Below are 17,859 nucleotides of genomic sequence, written 5' to 3' on the forward strand. Positions count from 1 at the left end.
TTTCTTAATTTATTCTCCAAGAGTAATATAACCCTAAAACTGAAACTGAATAAATTAAACAATGGGTCAATATTGGGAAATTGTTAGGAAACCATATTTAACAGGTTAAGAGTTAAAAGCTACATGTTTATTTTCAATACAAATCAAAAAAGATTCAAAAAATATTGATAAAACTGTTGATAAGAGGAATCTAGGAAAATTCAAAAATAATCTAATTATCTTCCAGAAACCAAGAGTAAGCATGATATATTAATGGTAAAACATTAGAAGAACTTCCTATCAAGATCAGGAACAAATTTTAAAATCAGAACAAAACAAGGAAGATTACAATTACCATTCCATTTCAATACCATGGGTTATGTATGAAAATGCATTAAGACAAGAGAGAAGTGAAAAACACCAAATATAAAATGGTAAAACTCATTGAGAGAGATGAGTATTTATTTATATCACGAGAATCAATTGAAAATAAAATTAGAACCAATTATTAATTTGACCAAAACATTTCAGCACCATGATCAGATAGATTCAAGTTCAATATCAAGATTACACTCAAGACCTATCTGAAGAAAAAGAAAAAATGTTTCTTAAAGGTATTTTAAAGCATAGACTGGAGACAGAATTCTCTCTAAATGAGAAGATTCAGTGTTGCTTCAAAATTTAAAAAGTAAACTATCCTCAAAATGTAAAAATTCTCATTCACTGGTAGTGGAAACGCAAAAGACACAACCATTTTGGGTGTCAGTTTGCCACTGGCTGTTTCTTACAAAAGTAATAATACTCTTATCGTAAGATCCCGAAGTCACAGTCTTCAACTAAGCTCAGTTGAAAAGTTAGGTCCACATCAAAACCTGCACGTGAATATTTACATCCGCTTTATTCATAATTGTGAAAAACTATAAACCACCACAATGCTTGGTTGTGGACAAAGCATATGTGAACAGACAGACAAACTATGGTACATCCATGCAATGGAATATTATTCAGCAACAAACATAAATGAGATGTCATGTCACGAAAATACATAGAAAAGCCGTAAACTCATCAGGTCAGTTCAGTCGCTCAGTCATGTCCGACTCTTTGCAATCCCACGGACCACAGCACGCCAGGCTTCCCTGTCCATCACCAACTCCTGGAGTTTACTCAAACTCATGTCCATTGAGTCAGTGATGCCATCCAACCATCCCATCCTCTGTCGTCCCCTTCTCCTCCTGCCTTCAATCTTTCCCAACATCAGAGTCTTTTCTAATGAGTCAGCTCTTCGCATCAGGTGGCCGAAGTATTGGAATTTCAGCTTCAGCATCAGTCCTTCCAATGAACACACAGGACTGATCTCCTTTAGGATGGACTGGTTGGATCTCCTTGCAGTCCAAGGGACTCTCAAGAGTCTTCTCCAACACCACAGTTCAAAAGCATCAATTCTTTGGCGCTCAGCTTAAATTCATATTTCTAAGTAAAAGAAGCCAGTCTGAAATAGCTACATATGACACTGTGAAAAAGGCCAAACCAGAGAGACAGTAAAGGATCCGTGGCTGCTAGGAGTGTGGAAAAGGAGATGAATGAGTGGAGCACAGCGACTGTTCAGAGTGAAATAATTCTGAATGATACTGTGATGGTCAGCACATGGCAATATGCATTTCTCAAATCTCACTGAACCCAGGCAATACCAAGAGTGAACCTGAACATAAACTGTGGGCTTTCATTAATCATAGTGCACTTATAGTGCTTCATTAATTATATTAATAACAAATATGCCACAGTAATGCAAGATGTTAATAGCAGGGCAAGTTCTCAGTGGGGTACTGGGAGCATGCATTTGATTAGAGGGATGGCTATTCATATATATCAATGGTTCTCAACAGGACATCCACTGAAGACACTTAGCAATGTCTGAAGACATATCTGGTGGTTACAACTAGGGGAATGGGTGGGTGTTACTGGCGTCTAGTGGGTTCAGGCCAGGAAGGCTGCTAAGATCCTAAAATGCACAGGGACAGCCTCCCACAACTGAGAATTATCTAGCCCAAAATGTCAAGAGTGCCAAAGCTGAGAAACTCTGATTAATGCATATGTAACCAGCAACCAGGTAGTGTTCAGTCTATTGTAGCTGCAAAATAAATACCTCTTAACAAATGATACAAGGATGACTGAACGGATAAACTTAACAATAAAGACGATAAGAAACAAGGAGGCAGGCAGGCAGGGAGGGATCATAGCTTCCTTCCTCAGGAAAGAACAGAAAAATTGCATGGAGGCAAATGATTAAAATCCCACGTGACAGCAGCGACAGCAGAAGCTCATGAAAGCATTCCCTTCTCGACAGGCGTACGGTCACAGCCCCTGACTTGGCTTCTCAGTGAGTGTGTCGCAAGCCTGACTCCACGCAACCATGACTTTTGATTTAGGAGGCAGATCTCCCTCACTTCAGGTTTTATTTCTGAAAATTAATCTCCCATGGACTTTATGGTATGTACATCTCATAGCACCGTGCATCTGTCCTCTAATTAAAGCAGGAAAAGGAGGAAATATTGAAGTACCCAGTATCATTTCTGCCCCTTTTAAAAAGTATGACATGAAAAACTGATTTTATATATATATATATATATAGACACACACACACACACACACACACACACACTATATATACACTAAATTTCTTTACAATTCACACCTGAAAGTGGCTATGGCTTTAAAGGAGGTGGAGCACTAGGGAGCCTTTTGTGACGATGCAGTTTTGTGTCTTGACTGCAGTGCTAGTTACATGAAGCCGCATGACAAACTGCATGCGCCCACACGCACACACACACACACATCCTCTCTCTCTCTCTCTCTCTCTCTCTCTCTCTCTGCGCAGGTATAACGAGTGAAATGGGGGCTGTGTCAATGTCAGTTCCCTCATTTTCATACAGTACTATAGTTATATAAGACATTAACATTCAGGGAGGTCAATGAAGGGAACACGGGACCTCCCTGTACATTTCCTGGTAACTTTTTGTGAATCTGTATTTCAAAATAAACAACTAAAAGCAAAAGTCTAATAAATTTGTGAAATAGGTTAGTTCTGCCTTACCATACTGAGCTCTATTTTATTAGTAAAGCAATAATTATACATTAGAAAAAGTCATTTCTTCTAGAAGCTAAGGGCAAGGGGGGAAAGTAGAGAAGAAAATCCTATTTTTCTTAACTACTACTGTCCTAGAAACACGGTAGATGTTTTAAATTTATCTCATTTAACCTTTGAAACAATCCTGTAAGGTATTACTAAGTATTTGTTTCATTTTATAAGTGGAGACCCTAAATTATTAGAATGCTAAATTTGTCCAAGGTCACATGCTTATACGCTGAGTACATCATGTGAAATGCCTGGTTGGGTGGGTCATAAGCTGGAATCAAGATTGTTGGAAGAAGTATCAACAACTTCCAGACATGCAGATGATCCCACCCTCCTGGCAGAAAGAGAAGAGGAACTAAAGAGACTCTTCAAGAAGGTGAAAGAGTAGAGTGGAAAAGCTGGTTTAAAACTCAACATTCAAAAAACTAAGATTGTGGCATTGGGTCCCATCACTTTATCGCAAATAGGTGGGGAAAAAAATAAAAACAGTGATGGACTTTCTCTTCTTGGGCTCCAAAAACACTGCAGACAATGACTACAGTCATGAAATTAAAAGATACTTACTCCTTGGAAAAAAAGCTATGACAACCCTAGACAGTGTATTAAAAAGCAAAGACACTACTTTGCTGACAAAGGTCCATTTAGTAGTAGTTATGTATGGATGTTGAGAGCTGGACCATAAAGATGGCTGAGTGCCAAAGAATTTGATGCTTCCAACTGAGAATCTCTTAGACAGCAAGGAGATCAAACCAGTCAATCTTAAAGGAAATCAGTCCTCAATATTCACTGGAAGGACTGATGATGATTCTGAAGCTCCAACACTCTGGCCACCTGATGTAAAGAGCCAACTTGGAAAAGACCTGATGCTAGGAACGACTGAAGGCAGGAGGAGAAGGGGACGACAGAGGATGAGACGGTTGGATGGCATCACCGATTCAATGGATGTGATTTTGAGCAAGCTTCAGGAGATAGTGAAGGACAGGGAAGCCTGGCATGCTGCAGTCCATGGGGTTGCAAAGAGTCCGACATGACTGAACAACTGAATGAAAACCCACGGTTAAAGTGTTCAACGACAGAGCTAGGATTGGAACGCAGTCCTGTTAGAAACCAAATCTAATCTTTTCAATCATGACTGCCTCCCACTTTAGCTTAAAATAAGTAGCAGTATTTACCAACTAAACTTAGCAAATGGATCTTCTTAAGACTCAAAAGAACAGGTAGGGGTGAGGGAAAATGCCCTCCCCTCCAAAGCCCTCATGTACAATACCGTCTTTGGCGAAAGAAATCATTTATCTGCAGTTCCAGGCCCATAACCCCTCATCTGAAACTCTTAGGGCCAAGTGTGTTTCAGAATTCATAACTTTGGAATGTAAAAGGTAGTATGGCACATATATTATCTATTACACTAATATCAAGTCAGATTGGGGGCTAGACACTGTAGTTAAACACAGTATCATTTCTGGAGTGAAACAGAAGGATAGTCATACTAAGCAGAAAAAATTATAAATACCTTCAAGTTAGTCCTAGTCATTCTGCCATCAAGTGAGTTTACCAAAAAACTTTTGGTTTTAAGGATTTTAGGATTTTGGAATCACAGGTAATGGATTAAAAACATGTAATATGTTACACACAAAATATGCACACTCCACTCCATCACCACTCTAACAATGAAAACTGACTTTTAAAGTTCTTGATTACAGAAAAAAGAATCCTATTTTTACACCAACACCTTAAAGAAGACTACCCCTTGAAAAATATACCTGAATTCATCTTCCTACTGAGGGATGCCAGATTGTACAGAAGACACTGCTAAAGTGGTTTCTACCAACAGCGTAGGTTCCAGAAGCCTTTCTAAACCAGCCAATGGAATGAGGGCAGTTGGATTGTTTTGTCATGTGTCAGAGAACATGCAAACACGATCACTAAGCTGACTGGGGGAATATTATTTGAAGTTTATCAAAGGTATAACCAAAGATGAACAGCCCAACATTAAGACACTATAGATATCACACACATCTAAATGAACAGGAGAGCAGGGAGGAGAGGACCACAGAGGTGGGTATCAGGGACAGCTCCTCTACCAGCTGGGATCTCTGGGCCTCAGTTCCTTCAGGAGAAAAACACCAGTGCCTGTTTTCAGAGAGTTATCCTGAGAGCTGTATTGATCAGTGGGTATATGGCGTTTGGAACATGTGTAGAACAGATATTAGCTGTTATTCTGATCGTCTTAGGCTTCCTTGCAATTACAGAGAATGTCATGGGAATTATTTACAATGGCACCTTCAATTCTAGTCCCTTGTGTGTGTTTTACTTTCGTCTTGAAATTTCAGGCAAGGATAAGAGAAGAATGTGAAGGCAAATCTGTTCCCAACAGAAGCAGTCTATAAAGTACAAAATTAGAAGCAGAATATAAACTGGAGATTCTACAATGAGGGGGAACTCAGCAAGTTCTCTCTTTTGCAACAACATCTGAATAAGCCCACAAGCCCAAACATGCAGCTATCTAGTGGTCAATAGATACTTTGGCCAAACTATTCTAACAGCTAAATATTTTAGGAAGAAGAGCTAAATCTCCAAATTCCATACACTTTTAACTGGAAGGTGATAACAAGAATGAAATAGAATGACTGTAAAAGCCTTTCTAAAATGAGCATTCAAAATTCTTATAGTTCTCATGAAAAAGGAATAGACTCAGTAATTGGTCCTGATGTCTAATTACTTACAGAAATAACAGAATTGGATCTACTGCTCTAATGAATCTAATGATAATCCCATATAACAAATCAAGTCTGGTCACATAAGGGTATTTTTATTTTTACAACCTCTTCAGCGAGTTCTCAAGAAGTTACAATGTTTACAATCTAAATTTCTTTATGGGTGGATACCCAGTTTGTGTGTCATTTTTGGTATGGGTAAATATAGGTATATCTGATAATCTACAAATCTACAGGTCAAATGCACTGGATTTATGTTTTATTATTAAGAACTCTAGTACTAATATAAACCATTTTTCTATGGGTGATTATTTGGTGGTAAACCATATACATGGGTGGTCCTTCCCACACTTATTTTCCCAGACTATTTTTTAAAACTATAAATTTAACTGAGGATCCATAATATAAGCAGAGTTCTATGAAACTTACTACTGTATTTACTCTCTTGGAATTAGCAAGGATGCTGATATTATGATGCTTTTTCATACCGATCCATAAAAGATGGAACATCAGGCATAAAAGCTGGTGTTCATATTTTTTGTTTTGGGACGGGCTTTTTGGCTGCACCTTGAGGCTTGTGGGATCTTAGTCACCCAAACAATTAAACCTCAGCCTGGCCCCAGGAGTGAACGTGCCAAATCCTAACCACTGGACCACAAGGGAATTCTCAATGGGAATCGTTTTAACTGGTCTGTTCCTAATTTGTTCCTTTATCCCTTTGCTAATAAATCTGAGACAAATGTTCTTACTAGAAAGCATACCAGAATCAGAAAACAAATAAATGATCCTGTTCACTCATTTCAGCCTGGTCATCTGTGTTTATTTTCTCTCATTTTCCAGACACCTTAAATTAACAATGAAAGTGTCAACTTATTATGAGGACTTAGGATGTTTAAGCCTATCTTTTTTATAAAAAAAAACAGAGGAGCATTAATAAATTACATTTTCAGAAAACCACAGTGTCAGTTCCCACATTTACAAACACTCACAACATGCACAGTAAATATTTCCCCAACCTTCAGTATAAATACACAACAGTATTCTCTATAAACCCATCCCCATCTATTTTCATATAATTACTTCTTTACATGTTTATACTTTTGAATAATCCGAAAAATAGATGACGGAAAGAATACAGGCTCTGGGATCAAAAGACAGGATGCCAACTCTAGCCTCAGGACATACACTAGTAATCTTAAGAAGTCTTAAGATGTTTGCGTTTCAAGGAATTCATCTGAAAAAGTTAATTTATAAAGATCAAACAAAAAATGATGTATGAATATTACAGCTGAATCCACTGAAAAACAGGATTACAGAAAAAATTCTTCCATAGACAGTCCTTCTATAATAGTAGAACACTTCCCCTTAGAAAATACAAAACTTTCAGAGCGCTGTATCACCTCACAAAACATTTTTTTACTAAGTTACATGCCAAGAAGTAAGTATCTGTCTGGCAAAAGAGAACCATTTAACCAAGATGGTTAAAGGAATCATTCATCACTAACAAATCAATGAATTCCCTAAAGTGCTTTTAGAAATACATTCTACATTATAAATAGTAATTTTTTTATAGCATAAACCCTAAGATTGACTATCACGCAAGTACTTGTACTTGCTTACTGAAATGTGCGATTATAATGTAGTTTTGGAATATCTTCCTAAATAATCTAGGAAAATTCAAATTATGAAAAAAAAATTCAGGTGGTATAATCTTCAAATTCCTTTTACAAAACTGAAGATTAAGAAAGATTGTACAATAAGAAAAGTGTATGTACAGATAGGTAAAATTTAATTTTCATTTGAATAATATGTCATAAGTACCCATGCTTACCAGTGTCATTGGCAGGCTCAGATGTGAGTGGTTTTGGAGCTGGTGTGTTTTTGGGTCTGGCAGCAACCTGAGATGGAGATGGTGTGCTGTCCCCGTTAATTACAGATGAACAGCACGAGTTTTGTACTACAGTGTTTGTAGGTACATGATTATCTATCCCGTTAGTATCTTCAGCAGCCAACCTTCAAAAAAACAAACAAAAAAGATATCTTACTTCAATGAATTAAAAACAATCACATAACTTTTCATCAGAAATTTTGTAAGAACATTTACGAAGCTCTTAACACTGAAGCAAAATGATAGGTATAAAGAGTAATGAACAAGAGATATCTTGATTACTTTTTTAAAACATTTTTTTACATTTTACATTTTATTACATACTTAAAAGTTTAAATTACTTTCAGTTCTAAGTGTAACCACACAGTAAACGTATATTGAGATATATAATCATACTGTCAAAAGTACCTCAAAGCAATGATCAAATTGTGTATTTTAAATATTTAAGTCTAAGAATATTAGATTTATTTTTTAAATGTCTGGAAATATTTTCAAAAAGGTCATGAAACTTATAAAAATCAATTCCAAACTGTTGAGCACTGAAAAGACCAAAAACGTCTTACGATACTGATCACAAGCTATTACCAGCACTAAAATAATGAGTATGTGATGATCACAGAAAGCTGAATATTATATTCCAGAGTTAGAAGAATTGACAGTGTATTCATTACTGCAGATAAATAAGTATGTCTACAATTACAAAATCAAGCATTTTAAATCTTATAGGCAGGGAGTTAGGCAGTATCATGTAAGTAATCAGGAGAACTTTCCCAAATACACTGGTAAACCTACACGTCTTCTCCACAGAGCAGCCTTAATTTTTTTTCTTAATTTAAAAATATAAATAAATCAGAGCACATCTCAGTCCTGCCCCACCTCATCTATCTCTCTGATCTATTTCTCTCCAAGCTATTCCTTGCCTACCTTGCAACAGATATATTAAATTAGTATATCAATTTTGTATGAAAATCATGCCGAAGAGTCTTCAAATGTTTATTACAAACTTTAGATACAGGGAGTAAAATTATAATGACTTACAAGATTATCAAAGAAAGGTTAAACATATTCTAGAGTTAGAAGAATCTACAGAGCAAAAGGGCTTCTCCAATGGCTCAGTGGTAAAGAATCTGCCTGCAGTGCAGGAGATGTAACAGACATGGTTTTGATCCCTGGGTTGGCAAGATTCCCTGGAGGAAGAAACGGCAACCCACTCCAGTACGCGTGTCTGAAAAATCCCAGGGGCAGGGGAATGGTGGGCTACAGTTCACAGGGTCGCAAAGAGTCAGACAGGACTGAGCACACACAAGCACGCACGCGGAACAAAAATCAACTAGAAAGAATCAGTGTCCTTGTTTTACTTGCTATTTCCTCTGCCTGGAATGCTCTTCCCTCAAATCTCTGCATGGATGGCGCATTTTTGGCCTTTTAATTGTAGTCTGAATGGCACTTCCACAGAGATGATTCCGCGACATTTCTCTTCATAAAGGGTTCCTTTACATTCCTGTCACCCTGTCCTGTGTTTCGATGACTTCATAGTTCTTATCACTATATCCAATTAGCTAATTTCTTTCCTCACGTGTCTACTATCTACCTCTATCCTGCCAGAATGAAGATTCCACAGGAACAGGACTAGTATTCTTAGTGCTTGGACTAGTGCCTGGCACCAAACACGCACTCAGCCAAGTACCTGGACGAACTAACAACACTTTCCCTTGTCACCTACATATTTAGAATGAGATGTGTTCAGGAATTTTGGGCAGGTAAAGCTTTGGAAGGGCTGCCCAGGTGGCACAGGTGGTAAAGAATCGCCTGCCCATGCAAGAGACCTAAGAGACGTGGGTTTGACCCCTGGGTCGGGAAGATCTCCTGGAAAGAGGGCATGGTGACCCACTCCAGTATTCTTGCCTAGAGAATCCCCATGGACAAAGGAGGCTGGCAGGCTACAGTCCATAGGATCACACAGAGTCAGACACGACTCAACCAACTTAGCAGGCACACAAAGCTTTGAAATTTCTCTCAAGTTAATCTGATCTGTACACCCTTCCCTAAGCCACTCAGCAAGGATCAGTGACCTGGGAGACAGAGTAAAAGAATGCAACTTAAGTTTTCCTGGTGCTGTAGAACTAATCTTTGATTCAAAATGTATTGCTACATAATAAATAACATTAGTCTTTAGGTTGGTAGTGATTCAGGCTCCTTTAACCATCTAAAATTTCATTGCAAAAGTTATAATTTTTGATACATATATATATATATGTATATATATGCACACACATACTCACTAGAGCATTTAAATCTACCTAATTGCTGTATCCTTTCAGTTTGATTCCCGGGTGGGGAAGGCCCGCTTGAGAAGGCATAGGCTACCCACTCCAGTATTCTTGGGCTTCCCTTGTGGCTCAGCTGATAAAGAATCCACCTGCAATGTGGGAGACCTGAGTTCCATCCTTGGGTTGGGAAGATCCCCTGGAGCAAGGAAAAGGCTACCCACTCCAGTACTGTGGCCTAGAGAATTCCATGGGGCCACAAAGAGTTGCACATGACTGAATGACTTTTCACTTTTCAGTTTTGAATTTTCTCAATGTGAATAATCATGTGGATCTAAATAAATACATTTATTTAAGCCAAATATATATTCAGAAGACATGCTGATCTGTTCAAGGGCTCTGTTCAAAGTCACACTTTGTCATATAACAGCATGATTTTTCAAATGTATTTCACAGCAATGTACTTTCACATGTTCATTCCATTATAATTGATCTATTACATGCTTTTATTCTAATTCAAATTATTTCAAACAGAAAGTCTCTATTAATTGTCATCAAATGTGAATCTAAGGGAGTTGCTGAGATGGCAGGATGACCTCTAAGGAGAGACCACAATCGGTGCAATATCTATCTTCTAGCAGTTACGGGAAGCTGCCAACTCAGACAGCAGTGAGATAACCACTTTTCCACATCACTTGACTCTATTTACCGATAAAATATGCCTAAATACAGATTTTTAAGAGCCATTTCCAATTTTAAGAAAAAGAATGAAGTTCTGACACTTCCTACAGCATGGATGAATCATATGCTAAGTAAAAGTCAGTGACAGAAGGTCATACATTGTACAACACTGTTTACAGAAATGGCCAGAAGAGGCAAACCCACTGAGACAGAAGGTGAGTGGCTGGCAGGAGCTGGGAAAAAAGAGGCGCGGAGAGAGAATGCCCCGGGGTACAGTGTTTTTTTGAGGGTGAAGAGAATGTTCTGAAATGAGACACTGGTGACGGTTACCCAAATCTGCTAACCTAAAAAACTACTAAGATATACACTTTGTTCCAATAATATATCTCATTACAGCTGTTTTTTTTTTAAATCACTTTGGTAAGAATTCAACCAAATAATACGTTTAGATATAAGCTTTTAAAGTCTATGGCAAACTCTAAACGAAGGTTAGAAGCTTCATATACGGGAAATGTGGTGTCACTTTGCCACAAACACCGAAATAAGACATGCTACCTGGTGGCTGTCCTTGCTGAAGGCTCTCTGTCTTCATGGAAGGCATCACCATTTTGCTGTACTTCTACTGAATGACAAAAGAGAAAGACACTAGGTTTTTTACATACTTCTTGATTTTTTTTCCCTTCAAATTTTAAAAATCCAAAGTTAGCTTACTGGCTGGAGATGAGCTGCCGTTTGTTATATTTTCTTGCTCAATCACCAGTCCATCAAGCACAACTGTTAATTCACCAGTTTGCACGACACCATTCTTGGTTTCCAAGGAAAGTTTTAATTGTTCTTTCACTTTTTCCACTAGGGGAGGGGGGAAAAGAAAAACTAATTTAAAAGCTTTTGTTATGTACAAAAACATGTTTCAGAAATCAAAACTATATATAAAAAATGACTCATTTAGTGCTTGATGGCTACGTGTGAAAGGAATTATTTGTGTTTTTATCTGTAGGCCCTTCTATACCACACCAAGATCACTTCCTTTCACACCTAGATGAGTAACTCCTTTCCTTTCACCACATACTTTTGGAATCATCTCTAATTGTCCCTTTACACAGTATAACGTTCAGAGAAAATACAAACCTATCTAGATAACAAGCACAATAATGTCCCAGACTTGCTCTATGGCCCACAGTACAAGCTAAGACTTGTGGTTAACGCAAAATTTCTGCAGGAGACACAAGAGGATTCCTTAATTCAGTTCAGGGACTTCTAGCTGTACTTTAAGTAGTCAAATTACTTAAAGCCTCAGTTTCCTCATCACAAAATGGAGATCATTTTGTGATGATCAAACTAGGAACTGTCATATGGTTCAAATGCAAAGTCACAGAGAAAATTCCACATCTGACACACAGTACATGCTTAATAAATGGCAATAGTTTACTATTTCTTTTTCATATAAGGCCAAATATTGATTCTTTATTATCGGGATATCTAATTCTTACTAAATGCAAAGTTATTTTGCTTTAACTTCTATCTCACAGAATATATATCAAAAGTATTAGCGACTCCTTTATTATGCAAAACAAGTCCAGTTACTTCAATCTGACCTTCATTTTTAAAATCCAAACATATTTTTTACTAGATTATATCCTTGACTTTGGTTCCTCCTATATTTAAGAACATTTTTTTCCCATTTACCAAATATCTAGCACAAATACTTTAATTACCCAAGATAAGACAAACAAAAATCTGGAACCTCTAATCATTACACAGGAATTCTTTGCAAAAAAGTTAAGGACCATGTAATAAACAAAGCCTTGTAGAAGACCTACCCCAACCATTTTTACCCCCATAAACCACAATTCCATTTCAAATCACAAAATCAACATTAATAAAATAGAAAAACTAGAGGAAATTTTAAAGTAAAGAAAAAACCCAAGCCTACAAAAGCATGAATTTTAGTTGTATCTAGATTCTAGCAAACTCTATCTGAAGAAAGTTATTGACCACCATCCTATTTCATTCATCTGCAATTTGGGAGCTTAGCTCTCACTCCTAAAATATTTAGCTAAGGAGATTCTTAATGGCCTTTCACTCCATAATGACCCATGTGTGAAAATAATCTAGAAAAGAGTAGATATGTGTATATGTATTCACTTTGCTGTACACCTAAAACTAACACAGCACTATAAATCGACTATACTTCAGTAACATTTTTGTTAAAAAGCCTTTTGAAATCCCTTTAAAGTGAGTCTCTTGATGGAAAATACTTTTTTTTTAAACTTTATTTTTTATTGAAGGATAATTGCTTTATAGAATTTTGCTTTCTGTCAAACCTCAACATGAATCAGCCATAGGTATACATATATCCCCTCCCTTTTGAACCTCCCTCTCATGTCCCTCCCCATCCCACCCTCTTGGTTGATCCAAAGCCCCTGAGTTCCCTGAGTCATACAGCAAATTCCTGTTGGCTATCTATTTTACATATGGTAATGTAAGTTTCCATGTTACTCTTTCCATACATTTCACCCTCTCCTCCCCTCTTCCATGTCCATAAATCTATTCTCTATGTCTGTTTCTCCAGTGTTGCCCTGTAAATAAATTCTTCAGTATCATTTTTCTAGATTCTGTATACAGGCATTAGAATACGATATTTTTATCTTTCTTTTCCTGACTTACTTCACTCTGTATAATAGATTCTAGGTTCATCCACCTCATTAGAACTGATTCAAATGCATTCCTGTTTATGGCTGAGTAATACGTCATTGTTTACGTGTACCACAACTTCTTTATTCATTCATCTGTCGATGGACATCTAGATTGCTTCCATGTTCTAGCTAGTGTAAATTGCGCTGCAATGAACAATGGGATACATGTGTCTCTTTCAATTTTGGTTTCCTCAGGGTATATGCCTAGGAGTGGGATCACTGGGTCATTTGGTGATTTTATTCCTAGTTTTCAAGAAAGCTCCATGCTGTTCTTCATAGTGGCTGTATCAATTTACATTCCCACCAACAGTGCAAGAGTGTTCCCTTTTCTCCACACCCTCTCCAGAATTTATTGTTTGTAGACTTTTTGATGATGGTCATTCTGATCGGTGTGAGGTGATAACTCACTGTAGTTTTGATTTGCATTTCTCTAGTAACGAGCGATGTTGAGCATCTTTTCATGTTTGTTAGCCATCTACATGTCTTCTTTGGAGAAATGTCTGTTTAGGTCTTTTTCGCACTTTTTGTTTGGGTTGATTTTTTTTCTGCTATTGAGTTGTATGAGCTGCTTGCATATTTTGGAAATTAATCCTGTCAGTTGTTTCATTGGCCATTATTTTCTCCCATTCTGAGGGTTGTCTTTTCACCTTGCTTTTCACCTTGTTTTCTTTGCTGTGCAAAAGCTTTTACGTTTAATCAGGTCCCACTTGTTTACTTTTGTTTTTATTTCCGTTACTCTAGGAAGTGGATCATACAGGATCTTGCTTTGATTTACATCATTGAGTATTCTGCCTATGTTTTCCTCCAAGAATTTTATAGTTTCTGGTCTTACATTTAGGTCTTTAATCCATTCTCAGTTTATCTTTGTGCATGGTGTTAGGAAGTACTCTAATTTCATTTCTTTACATGTAGCTGTCCAGTTTCCCCAGCACCATTTATTGAAAAGGCTATCTTTGCCCCACTGTATATTCTTTCCTCCTTTGTCAAAAATAAGGTACCCATAGGTGCATGGGTTTATTTCTGGGCTTTCTATCTTGTTCCATTGGTCTATATTTCTGTTTTGTGCCAGTACCATACTGTCTTGATGACTGTAGCATTGTAGTAGAATCTGAAGTGAGGAAGGTTGATTCCTCCAGCTCCATTCTTCTTTCTCAAGACTGCTTTGGCTATTCAGGGTCTTACTGTATTTCCGTATGAATTGTGAAATTTTTTGTTCTAGTTCTTGGGAAAATGCCATTGGTAATTTGATAGAGATCATATCAAATCTGTAGATTGCATTTGGTAGTACAGTATTTTCATATTGATTCTTCCTACCCAGGAACATGGAAAATCTCCCCATTTGTTTGTCATCTTTGACTTTGTTCATTAGTGTCTTATAACTTTTTGTGTACAGTTCTTTTGTCTCCTTAGGTAAGTTTATTCCTAGATATTTAATTCTTTTTGTTGCAATGGTGAATGGGATTGATTCCTTAATTTCTGATTTTTCAGAAATGCAAGTGATTTCTGTGCATTGGTTTTTCTATTCTGCAACTTTCCTAAAGTCGCTGATTAGCTCTAGTAATTTTCTAATACTATCTTTAGGGTTTTCTATGTAGAGCATCATGTCATCTGCAAACAGTGAGAGCTTTATTTCTTCTTTTCTGATCTGGATTCCTTTTGTTTCTGTTTCTTCTCGGACAGCTGCAGGTAGGACTTCCAGAACTATGTTGAATAATAATGACAAAAGTGGACACCCTTGTCTTGTTCCTGATCTTAGGGGGGAAATGCTTTCAGTTTTTCACCACTGAGGATAATGCTTGCTATAGGCTTATCATACATGGCCTTTACTGTGTTGAGGTAGATTCCTTCTATGCCCATTTTTCAAAAAAGTTTTCATCATAAATGCTGAATTTTGTCACAGGCTTTTTCTGCATCTATTGAGATTATCATATGGTTTTTATCTTTCAATTTGTTAATATGGTGTATCACACTGATTGATTTGTGTATATTGAAGAATCCTTGCATCCCTGGAATAAACCCAACTTGATTACTGTGTAATGAGCTATTTCATGCATTGCTGAATTCTGTCTGCTACAATTTTGTTGATGCTTTTTGCATCTATGTTCGTCAGTAATACTGCCTACAGTTTCCTTTTTTTGTGCTGTCTTTGGCTTTGGTTTTGGTATCAGGGTGATGGTGGCCTCATAAAATAAGTTTGGAAGTGTTCCTTCCTCTGCAATTTTCTGAAAGACTTTTAGAAGGATAGGAATTAGCTCTTCTTTAAATCTTTGATAGAATTCTCCTGTGAAGCCATCTGGTCCTGGGCTTTTGCTTTCTGGGGATATTTTTGATCACAGCTTCAATTACAGTGCTTGCAATTGGGTTGTTGATAATTTCTATTTCTTCCTGGAAGACTGAACTTTCCTAAGACTCTGTCCATTTCTTCCAGGTTATCTCTTTTATTGCCATAGAGCTGTTCATAATAGTCTCTTAAAATGCTTTTTATTTCTGCATTGTCTAGTGTAACCTCTCCTTTTTCATTTCTAATTTTGTTGATTTGATTCTCTTCTCTTTTTTTCTTGATGAGTCTGGCTAAAGGTTTGTGACTTTTATCTTCTCAAGGAAACAGCTTTAAGTTTTATTAATCTTTACTACTGCTTCTTTCATTACTTTTCCATTTATTTCTGCTCGGATCTTTATGATTTATTTCCACCTACTAATTCTGGGGTTTTTTGTTCTTTTCCCAGTTATTTTAGGTGTTAAGTTAGGCTGTCTATGCGATGTTTTCCTTGTTTCTTGAGGTAGGATTGTATTGCTATAAACTTCCCTCTTAGAACTGCTTTTGCTGCATCCCATAGGTTTTGAGTTGTCATGTTCTCATTGTTTTGTTTCTGGAAATTTATTGATTTCCCTTTTGATTTCTTCAGTAATTTGTTGGTTATTTAGAAACGTGTTGTTTAATCTCCATGTGTTTGTGTTTCTTACAGTTTTTTCTTGTAACTGATATCTAGTCTCAACGGAGAAGGCGATGGCACCCCACTCCAATACTCTTCCCTGGAAAATCCCATGGACAGAGGAGCCTGGTAGGCTGTGGTCCATGGGGTCGCGAAGAGTCAGACACTACTGAGTGACTTCCCTTTCACTTTTCACTTTCCTGCATTGGAGAAGAAAATGGCAACCCATTCCAGTGTTCTTGCCTGGAGAATCCCAGGGACAGGGGAGCCTGGTGGGCTGCCGTCTATGGGGTCACACAGAGTCGGACACGACTGAAGTGACTTAGCAGCAGCAGCAGTCTCATAGCACTGTTGTTGGAGAAGATGCTTGAAACAATTTCAAATTTCTTAAACTTACTGAGGTCTGATTTGTGACCCAAGATGTGGTCCATCTGGGAGAATGTTTGATGTGCACTTGAGAATAAGGTGTATTCTTCTGCATTTGGATGGAATGTCCTGAAGATATCGATGAGATCCATCTCATCTAATGTATCATTTAAGACCAGTGTTTCCTTATTAATTTTTTGTTTTGATGATCTGTCCATTGGTGTGAGTGGGGTGTTAAAATCTCCTACTATTATTGTGTTAGTGTCAATTTCTCCTTTTATGTCTGTTAGTGTTTTTCTTATGTATTGAGGTGCTCCCATGTTGGGTGCATAGATGTTTACAACTGTTACGTCTTCCTCTTGGATTGATCCTTTGATCATTATGCAGTCCTTCCTTATCTCTTATAATCTTCATTCCAAGGTCTATTTTGTCTGATATGAGGATTGCTACTCCACTTTTCTTTTGCTTCCAATTTGCATGGAATATATTTCTCCATCCTCTCACTTTCAGTCTATACATGTCTTTAGGTCTGACGAGGGTTTATTGTAGACAGCATATATACAGGTCTTGATTTTGTATCCATTCAGCCAGTCTTTTGGTTGGAGCATTTAATCTATTTACATTTAAAGTAATTATTGATATATATGTTCCTACTGCCATTTTCTTAATTGTTTGGGGTTGATTTTGTAGATCTTTTTTCTTCTCTTGTATTTCTTGACTATATAAGCCCCTTAACATTTGTTGTAAAGCTCGGTTGGTGGTATTGAATTCTCTTAAATTTTGCTTGTCTGAAAAGTTTCTATTTTGTTTTTTGTTTTTTTTTTTTCCTCTTTTATTTTTTTTAATAGTAATTATTTTTTAAATTTTATTTATTTTTTTTTTAAATTTTAAAATCTTTTATTCTTACATGCGTTCTGTTTTGTTTTTATTTCTCCATGAATTTTGAATGAAATCCTTGCCGGCTACAGTAATCTTGGTTGTAGATTTTTCCCTTTCAGTACTTTAAATATATCCTGACATTCCCTTCTGGCCTGCAAAGTTTCTGCTGAAAGATCAGCTGTTAAGTGTATGTGTTTTCCCTTGTATGTTACTTGTTGCTTCTCCCTTGCTGCTTTTAATATTCTTTGTGTTCAGTCTTTGTCAGTTTGATTAGTATGTGTCTTGGCATGTTTCCCCTTGGGTTTATCCTGTATGGCACTCTG

The 17,859-nt window shown here is 37.0% G+C and overlaps 1 protein-coding gene across 19 annotated transcripts in view; it reads right to left on the minus strand.

The window, feature by feature from the left end:
- Positions 1–17,859, minus strand: part of WWP1 (WW domain containing E3 ubiquitin protein ligase 1) — a 156,772-nt gene that overhangs the window by 71,156 nt on the left and 67,757 nt on the right. For 15 of the 19 annotated variants that reach the window (XR_009595095.1, XM_027973247.3, XM_060393959.1 and 12 more), the window contains 3 exons: positions 11,374–11,511; positions 11,218–11,284; positions 7,658–7,839 (listed from right to left, as the gene is read on the minus strand). Coding sequence is in view for 18 of the 19 variants with exons in the window: in XM_027973247.3 (XP_027829048.1) it covers positions 7,658–7,839; positions 11,218–11,284; positions 11,374–11,511 (387 nt within the window). In the remaining variant the exon portion in view is untranslated. The remainder of the gene's footprint in view (positions 1–7,657; positions 7,840–11,217; positions 11,285–11,373; positions 11,512–17,859) is intronic. The other 4 variants (XM_042254512.2, XM_060393965.1, XM_042254514.2 and 1 more) reach the window with 2 other exon arrangements.

Source organism: Ovis aries, chromosome 9 (assembly GCF_016772045.2).
Source record: "Ovis aries strain OAR_USU_Benz2616 breed Rambouillet chromosome 9, ARS-UI_Ramb_v3.0, whole genome shotgun sequence".
Lineage (NCBI taxonomy): Eukaryota > Metazoa > Chordata > Mammalia > Artiodactyla > Bovidae > Ovis > Ovis aries.